Below are 10,205 nucleotides of genomic sequence, written 5' to 3'. Positions count from 1 at the left end.
TCCCGTAAAATCCGGGAGGGTTGGCAAGTATGATAATATGATGATTACATTTTAAAAGATGCACAATTGCATGAAGGCACATTATTTTTAATGATAAAATTGAAATAAAAAAGATATATAGTAAGAAAATATTCATTTAGTGAGTGTTAAACCACTTCCGTGCGCAGGGGGGCAGCAGTGCGCTCATCTAGCCGGGAAAAAGGAACACGAAGAAGTCCCGCGAGCGGAAAGACGCCGGATCCTCTTCCTGACTCCATTTACAAACAAAAAAAGCGACGTTGAACGAATTGAACAAATTATTCCTGCAGACTCTCGCCTGCTCGCTGTTCTCCTCGCAGGGAGGAGTGGACGTCTGACGGGGACACCGGGGAGGCCGAGCCCGACATGTTTGTTTTCGTGCTGGAGCGAAGGAAGACATGACATCAACATTGCTGCACTCTTTGCCAGCCCGAGGTACAAAACTACTAAATACTGTGTTCTAACGTGATAAAACTACTAAATACTGTGTTCTAACGTGACAAAACTAGTATATACAATGTTATAACGTGACAAAACTAGTATATATAATGTTGTAACATGACAAAACTAGTACATATAATGTTATAATGTGACAAAATTGGTATATATAATGTTATAAGATGACAAAACTAGTATATATAATGTTATAATGTGACAAAACTAGCATATATAATGTTATAACATGACAAAACTAGTACATATGTTATAATGTTACAAAACTAGTATATACAATGTTATAACGTGACAAAACTACTAAATACTGTGTTCTAACCTGATAAAACTACTAAATACTGTGTTCTAACGTGATAAAACTACTAAATACTGTGTTCTAACGTGACAAAACTAGTATATACAATGTTATAACGTGATAAAACTACTAAATACTGTGTTCTAACGTGACAAAACTAGTATATACAATGTTATAACGTGATAAAACTACGAAATACTGTGTTCTAACGTGACAAAACTAGTATATACAATGTTATAATGTGACAAAACTAGTATATATAATGTTGTAACATGACAAAACTAGTACATATAATGTTATAATGTGACAAAATTGGTATATATAATGTTATAAGATGACAAAACTAGTATATATAATGTTATAATGTGACAAAACTAGTATATATAATGTTATAACATGACAAAACTAGTACATATGTTATAATGTTACAAAACTAGTATATACAATGTTATAACGTGACAAAACTACTAAATACTGTGTTCTAACCTGATAAAACTACTAAATACTGTGTTCCAACGTGATAAAACTACTAAATACTGTGTTCTAACGTGATAAAACTACTAAATACTGTGTTCTAACGTGACAAAACTAGTATATACAATGTTATAACGTGATAAAACTACGAAATACTGTGTTCTAAGGTGACAAAACTAGTATATACAATGTTATAACGTGATAAAACTACGAAATACTGTGTTCTAAGGTGACAAAACTAGTATATACAATGTTATAACGTGATAAAACTACTAAATACTGTGTTCTAACGTGACAAAACTAGTATATACAATGTTATAACGTGACAAAACTACTAAATACTGTGTTCTAACGTGACAAAACTAGTATATACAATGTTATAACGTGACAAAACTACTAAATACTGTGTTCTAACGTGACAAAACTAGTATATACAATGTTATAACGTGATAAAACTACTAAATACTGTGTTCTAACGTGACAAATCTAGTATATACAATGTTATAACGTGACAAAACTACTAAATACTGTGTTCTAACGTGATAAAACTAGTATATACAATGTTATAACGTGATAAAACTACTAAATACTGTGTTCTAACGTGACAAATCTAGTATATACAATGTTATAACGTGACAAAACTACTAAATACTGTGTTCTAACGTGACAAATCTAGTATATACAATGTTATAACGTGACAAAACTAGTATATACAATGTTATAACGTGATAAAACTACTAAATACTGTGTTCTAACGTGATAAAACTAGTATATACAATGTTATAATGTGACAAAACTAGTATATACAATGTTATAACGTGATAAAACTACTAAATACTGTGTTCTAACGTGACAAATCTAGTATATACAATGTTATAACGTGACAAAACTAGTATATACAATGTTATAACGTGATAAAACTACTAAATACTGTGTTCTAACGTGATAAAACTAGTATATACAATGTTATAATGTGACAAAACTAGTATATATAATGTTGTAACATGACAAAACTAGTACATATAATGTTATAATGTGACAAAATTGGTATATATAATGTTATAAGATGACAAAACTAGTGGCGTGGCGCAGTGAGAGAGTGGCCGTGTGCTACCCGAGGGTCCCTGGTTCAATCCCCACCTAGTACCAACCTCATCACGTCCGTTGTGTCCTGAGCAAGACACTTCACCCTTGCTCCTGATGGGTGCTGGTTAGCGCCTCGCATGGCAGCTCCCTCCATCAGTGTGTGAATGTGTGTGTGAATGGGTAAACGTGGAAGTAGTGTCAAAGCGCTTTGAGTACCTTGAAGGTAGAAAAGAGCTATACAAGTACAACCCATTTATATATAATGTTATAATGTGACAAAACTACTATATATAATGTTATAACATGACAAAACTAGTACATATGTTATAATGTTACAAAACTAGTATATACAATGTTATAACGTGACAAAACTACTAAATACTGTGTTCTAACCTGATAAACTACTATATACTGTGTTCTAACGTGATAAAACTACTAAATACTGTGTTCTAACGTGATAAAACTACTATACACTGTGTTCTAACGTGATAAAAACTACTATATACTGTGTTCTAACGTGACAAAACTAGTATATATAATGTTATAACGTGATAAAACTACTAAAAACTGTGTTCTAACGTCATAAAACTACTAAATACTGTGTTCTACCGTGACAAAACTACTAAATACTGTGTTCTAACGTGATAAAACTACTAAATACTGTGTTCTAACGTGACAAAACTAGTATATACAATGTTATAACGTGATAAAACTACTAAATACTGTGTTCTAACGTGACAAAACTATTAAATACTGTGTTCTAACGTGATGAAACTACTAAATACTGTGTTCTAACGTGACAAAACTAGTATATACAATGTTATGATGTGACAAAAGTAATATGTTATAACGCAACAAAACTAGTACTTATAATGTGACAAAACTACTATATACAATGTTATAAGGTGACAAAACTAGTATATATAATGTTATAACATGACAAAACTAGTACATATAATGTTATAATTTGACAAAACTAGTATATACAATGTTATAACGCGACAAAACTAGTATATATAATGTTATGATGTGGCAAAACTAGTATGTTATAACGCAACAAAACTAGTACTTATAATGTGACAAAACTACTATATACAATGTTATAACGTGACAAAATTAGTATATATAATGTTATAACATGACAAAACTAGTACATATAATGTTATAATTTGACAAAACTAGTATATACAATGTTATAACTCGACAAAACTAGTATATACAATGTTATAACGCGACAAAACTTGTATAGACAATGTTATAACGTGACAAAACTAGTATATATAATGTTGTAACATGACAAAACTAGTTCATATAATGTTATAATGTGACAAAATTGGTATATATAATGTTATAACATGACAAAACTAGTATATACAATGTTATAACGCAACAAAACTAGTACATATAATGGTATAATGAGACAAAATTAGTATATGCAATGTTATAACGCAACAAAACTAGTATATACAATGTTGTAACGCGACAAAACTATTATATACAATGTTATAACGTGACAACACTAGTATATACAATGTTGTAACGCGACAAAACTAGTATATATAATGGTATAATGAAACAAAATTAGTATATACAATGTTATAACGCAACAAAACTAGTGTATACAATGTTATAACGCGACAAAACTAGTATATACAATGTTATAACGCAACAAAACTAGTATATACAATGTTATAACGCAACAAAACTAGTATATACAATGTTATAACGCAACAAAACTAGTATATATAATGTTATAACGCAACAAAACTAGTATATACAATGTTATAACGTGATAAAACTAGTATATACAATGTTCTAATGCGATAAAACTGGTATATACAATGTTATAACGCGACAAAACAAGTATATACAATGTTATAACGCGACATAACTACTATATACAATGTTCTAACGTGATAAAACTACTATATACAATATGGATAAAGTGGCAGCTGAGTTTAAGTAACCACACAAGTACTGCATATTACCGTTATGTCCTCAAATCTTACACGACATTATTATTATTACCTCCATCGTCCAACACTTTTGTTGATTAAAACACACTGTTTTCTTTGTAAATGTAAATGCACTCTACTATATTCCCCCCCAAAGGTCAAAAGTTGGACTAAAGGTGCTCCCAGGAACAGAACCTCGTTGACATCTGCACACTTTCAACATGGCCTGGGCTTTAAAGCTGCCTCTCACTGACGAGGTGATCGAGTCCGGACTGGTCCAGGACTTCGATGCCAGTCTGTCGGGCATCGGCCAAGAGCTGGGGGCCGGGGCGTACAGCATGAGGTACCCATCATATATATCATTTATATTCATTTATTTATGGAAGAGAGGTTTGGTAACAAGTTAAATGTGTTTAATGATAATACAATCATGTTTAACATCCCTTTCTTTCATGAAGACAATAATACAGGTTGGTGAATTAGCTGATTATGATGACTTGCATTGATTGGAATCAGACAGTAGTGATGAGAACGTCCACATTTTCAAATGGAGGAGAAAAAAAGTCCTCCTTTCTGTCCAATACCACAGGAAACCCAAACTCTTACATTGTAGATTGTCACAACAAAACTATGAATGAACACTATTTTTTTCTAAATAGCCGCCCTTTGCTCTGATTACTGCTCTGCACACTCCTGGCATTCTCTGCATGAGCTTCAAGCACACCTGTGAAGTGAAAACCATGTCAGGTGACTACCTCTTGAAGCTCGGGAGCAGTTATCTCACACTCAGTCTGCAGCAGCAACTCAAGTGGAAAAGTGGTCTGATGAGTCCACATTTCAAACTGTGTTTAGAAGCGGTATCTCACCATCTACGCTCCGTAATATCATCAAACTCCCTGCACGTAAGCGGCAAGGCTGAAAACCAACATTGAATGCCCGTGACCTTGGATCCCTCAAGCGGCACACCATCAAAAAGTAACTACACTCGGTCACTACATCTGTAAGTACAAGTTAAAACTCTATTACGCTAAGCCCAAGCCATTTATCAACAACACCCGGAAACATCGCCGGCTTAGATGGGCCCGAGCTTATCTAATATGGACTGGTGCAAAGTAGAAAAGTGTTCTGCGGTCTGACGAGTCCACATTTCCAAATTGTTTTTGGAAACTGTGGATGTTGTGTCCTCCGGGCCAACGAGGTACAGAACCATCCGGACTGTTCTAGGCGCAAAGTGTAAAAGTCAACTTTTATTTGATGGTATGTGTGTGTATTAGTGGCCAAGGCATGTGTAACTTACACATCTGTGAAGGCACTATTAATGCTGAAAGGTCCTTACAGCTTTTGGAGCAACATATGTTGGCATCCAAGCAACGTTATCATGGACGCCCCTGCTTATTTCAGCAAGACAATGCCAAGCCACGTGTTACAACAGCGTGGCTTCATAGTAAAATGCAACACGGAACGACACAGGAGGTCCTTCATACCGACAGCCATCAGACTGTATAATGCATATGTTCCTTCTTGACTGCTCTTAAATGTAGAATATATATATATATATATATATATATATATATATATATATATATATATATATATATATATATATATATAATAGTTTATATAAATTATATTATTTATTATTACTATTGTTTATTATGAGCAAACTGTTGTGCTGAATTTCTCCCAGGGATCAATAAAGTACCTTCTATTCTGTTCTAGTAAAAGAGGGCAGGTACTAGACTGGCCTGCCTGTAGTCCAGACCTGTCTACCATTGAAAATGTATGGAGGCTAAGATATGAGGCAGGAGACTGTTGAACAACTTAAGCTGTACATCAAGCAAGAATGGGAAAGAATTTCACTTCAAAAATGTGTCTCCTCAGTTCCCAAACCTTTACTGAGTGTTGTTAAAAGGAAAGGTCATGTAACACACTGGTAAAAATGCATTTTTTGTAATGTGTTGCTGCCATTTAATTCTAAATTAATGATTATTTGCACAAAAAAAAAGAAGTTTCTCAGTGTGAGCATGAAATATCTTGTCTTTGCAGTCTATTCAACTGAATATAGGTTGAAAAATATTTGTTATATTCTCTTTTTATTTACCATTTACACAACGTGACATCTTCACTGTTTTTGGGTTTTGTATATTTATATGAAATTTTCCGCACCTACCGCCACTAATTCTCACTCCGTTTTTTCACTTGTTGTTGTCGGCGTAGGCGCGTGTACTAGGGGTGTAACGGTACGTATATATGTATTGAACCGTTTCGGTACGGGGATTTCGGTTCGGTTCGGAGGTGTACCGAACGAGTTTCCACACAGATATATTAAGTAGCGGGCCGCACGTTGTGTAAACATTGCACACCAAGGCACAACACACGGCATGCTAGCAGCGACCGGGCTACGATAGACTGACAATACCTCCTCTTTTGCGGGGCTGTCCGGGTGGAGTTTCTTAAATGCCTCAAATGTCCGGCATTTTAAGTTAGGGTTGCATGTATTTTCAATGTACGTTCAGGGTTAAGAAGGGGTTAAAAACAAAACAAATTGTGCACGCAGCAAAGACAGAGAGAGCGAGAGAGTTATGATAAACACGCATGCGTCACCAGGCTCTGCTTTTTACCCATAGATTTATCCAATTTTATTTTTTTATTATCTATAGCAGGGGTGTCAAAAGTCTGCCCCGGAAGCCATTTGCGGCCCACAGCTAATGTTTTAAAGGCCCACGGCACATTCTAAAAATACTATTAAAATAAACAAAAACATAAACAAAAGTGAAAGAAAAAAGGTTAAAGGCTAAATGTAATTTAGAAAAAGTTGCAACGTTGGCTAATAAAACGGCTGTTTTTTTTTTCTTTCAAACTGTCATTGCTCAAAAGAAAATATTGAATCAAAATCAATGTTGTTATGAATTATTGACCTATCCAAGGTTTCACATTACTTAACTTCAAATATTACACTAAGAAAATGATTTTGGGTGATAGATTTTGCAAATTTGGTAGATAAATAACCAAAAAATGTATATTTTGTTGTTTTCTTACTGTACCGAAAATGACCGAACCGTGACCTCAGAACCGAGGTACCAAACTGAAATGTTTGTGTACCGTTACACGCCTAGCATGTACGTCCACTGCGTGAGTAACTTTTGGGTCCGACCAAGTCCAGTTCACCAGGAAAGATTTGGCGGGAAAGGACCAACAACCTACCAGTGCACTTGTATTTTTTGCTGCATTGTGGGGACAGAAAAGCAAGCCCAAATAACTGACCTGAAACTTGTGACTCACAAAATTTGCTGGGGGTGGGGGGACTTAGCCCAAAGCCACTTGCAATTAACGGAACTGGCAACACTGCTTACAAGTCCAGGGTAGGATTTTGCACATTTTAAAAAGAAGTAATGCAAAGGAAAAAACGGTGCAAATGTCAAAACACACACAAACAACTGCATGAGCGGAACGCTGCAAGTTCACACAACAGCTAGTCTCTTTACTTAACGCTATTACAACATTGGTTCTATCACGGCAAAAGTCCAATTCGAAGTAAAAAACCCAAACTTCTTATAGATAATTATTTTTGACATTTTTTAAATGGCACTGTGACGGTCTCAAGCCGTCGCCTTTGCGGGTTCCACGGACCACCAAGGAAGGACATGACTTCGAGCAGTTTGACTTTGTATATATTTCAATAAACACCTCAGTCCAGATTGCTTTCCCGCTCCTCTTTTCCGCTCCTTTGTCGTCTGTCTTCGGCTATCCTCCTCTCTCGCTTTGCGTCAGCTGCACTCCTGCTTCTTCCAGTCTCTCCGCCTCTCTCCCCGACGTTCACGCCTGCCGCCCTTTCAACCGGTGCGAGAGGATTGCATGATTGTCCCCAGGTGCGTGATCTACGCACCTGATCTTGATTGAGGCTTCGCTCCCGGTGCGCCCCGCCTCGCCGCTCGTTCGCCGTCGCTGCCTCGCCGCCATCTTGGGCCAGGCTCCAGCGTGCCCTGCTTGTCTGTCGGACTGTCGGCTCCGCCTCTCCACAGGCACCTTCTACTTTTATTATTATTGTCGATGAAGCCTTATAAGTACAACATGTCGCATCAAACATAAAGTATGTCCTTCTTTTATAATTATGTGGTGTCATCATCACCTCTCTTTATTTATAGGGGCAGTAGCCACGTCTCGTCAATGTTTGCTCTTTCCCTTTAAAGCAGATGTTTGCACTGTAAATTGTTCTGTCGGGAGGAAAAGGTGCCATCCAGGCTGGACACTTTGGTATTTGTTTGTGGTGCCTCGATTTTACTGACTAAAGCAGCTGGATATTAACCAGTGGAAATGAGTTTATACAGCTCTTAATCACAGGTGTGTCAAAGGGCTTTGACAAAGTTACATCACCTGATCTAAACCTTCATCCAGGTAAGGGGAAAACTCAAAAGAAACCCAAGGTGGGAAATAGAAGGAACTTTGAGAAGGGGCCGCAGATGTCGGGACTCCCTTCCATGGCTGCAGTGGATGCGAATATAAAATAATTGAATTGTTAAATTGATATACAAAACCCAAAGCCAGTGAAGTTGTCACATTGTGTAAATGGTAAATAAAAAGAGAATACAACAAATCAATCAATCAATCAATCAATGTTTATTTATATAGCCCTAAATCACAAATGTCTCAAAGGACTCTACAAACCATTACGACTACGACATCCTCGGAAGAACCCACAAAAGGGCAAGGAAAACTCACACCCAGTGGGCAGGGAGAATTCACATCCAGTGGGACGCCAGTGACAATGCTGACTATGAGAAACCTTGGAGAGGACCTCAGATGTGGGCAACCCCCCCCCCTCTAGGGGACCGAAAGCAATGGATGTCGAGCGGGTGTAACATGATACTGTGAAAGTTCAATCCATAGTGGCTCCAACACAGCTGCGAGAGTTCAGTTCAAAGCGGATTCAAGACAGCCGCGAGAGTCCCGTCCACAGGGAACCATCCCAAGCGGAGGCGGATCAGCAGCGTAGAGATGTCTCCAACCGATACACAGGCGAGCGGTCCATCCTGGGTCTCGACTCTGGACAGCCAGTACTTCATCCATGGTCATCGGACCGGACCCCCTCCACAAGGGAGGGGGGGACATAGGAGAAAAAAGAAAAGAAGCGGCAGATCAACTGGTCTAAAAAGGAGGTCTATTTAAAGGCTAGAGTATACAGATGAGTTTTAAGGTGAGGCTTAAATGCTTCTACTGAGGTAGCATCTCGAACTGTTACCGGGAGGGCATTTCAGAGAACAGAAAACGCTCTATACTCCGCTGACTTTTTTTGGGCTTTAGAAATCACTAATAAGCCGGAGTCTTTTGAACGCAGATTTCTTGCCGGGACATATGGTACAATACAATCGGCAAGATAGGATGGAGCTAGACCGTGTAGTATTTTATACGTAAGTAGTAAAACCTTAAAGTCACATCTTAATTGCACAGGGAGCCAGTGCAGGTGAGCCAGTACAGGCGTAATGTGATCAAACTTTCTTGTTCTTGTCAAAAGTCTAGCAGCCGCATTTTGTACCAACTGTAATCTTTTATCTTAAATCCTCTTCAACTTATATTCCATTGAATAGACTGCAAAGACAAGATATTTCATGTTCACACTGAGAAACGTATTTTTGTTTTTGCAAATAATCATTAACTTTGAATTTAATGGCAGAAACACATTGCAACATGTGGCTTGTAACGTGGCTTGGCATTGTCTTGCTGAAATAAGCAGGGGCGTCCATGATAACGTTGCTCCATATGTTGCTCCAAAAGCTGTATGTACCTTTCAGCATTAATGGTGCCTTCACAGATGTGTAAGTCACCCATGCCTTGGCCACTAATACACCCCCATACCATCACACATGTTGGCTTTTACACGTTGCGCCTAGAACTATCTTGATGGTTCTTTTCCTCTTTGGTCCGCA

General features: G+C 37.2%; 1 protein-coding gene across 2 annotated transcripts in view; it reads left to right on the top strand.

Annotated features, from left to right (window-relative positions):
- Window positions 1-211: 211 nt before the first annotated feature.
- Window positions 212-10,205, top strand: part of tfcp2 (transcription factor CP2) — a 37,612-nt gene continuing 27,618 nt past the window's right edge. For both annotated transcript variants that reach the window (XR_009807067.1, XM_061902609.1), the window contains exons 1-2: window positions 212-453; window positions 4,439-4,624. Coding sequence is in view for 1 of the 2 variants with exons in the window: in XM_061902609.1 (XP_061758593.1) it covers window positions 4,503-4,624 (122 nt within the window). In the remaining variant the exon portion in view is untranslated. The remainder of the gene's footprint in view (window positions 454-4,438; window positions 4,625-10,205) is intronic.

The sequence above is a fragment of the Nerophis ophidion genome, linkage group LG06, assembly GCF_033978795.1.
Source record: "Nerophis ophidion isolate RoL-2023_Sa linkage group LG06, RoL_Noph_v1.0, whole genome shotgun sequence".
Lineage (NCBI taxonomy): Eukaryota > Metazoa > Chordata > Actinopteri > Syngnathiformes > Syngnathidae > Nerophis > Nerophis ophidion.
The sequence above is the reverse complement of the archived record's forward strand: the minus strand, read 5'-3'. Positions and strand labels throughout refer to the sequence as shown.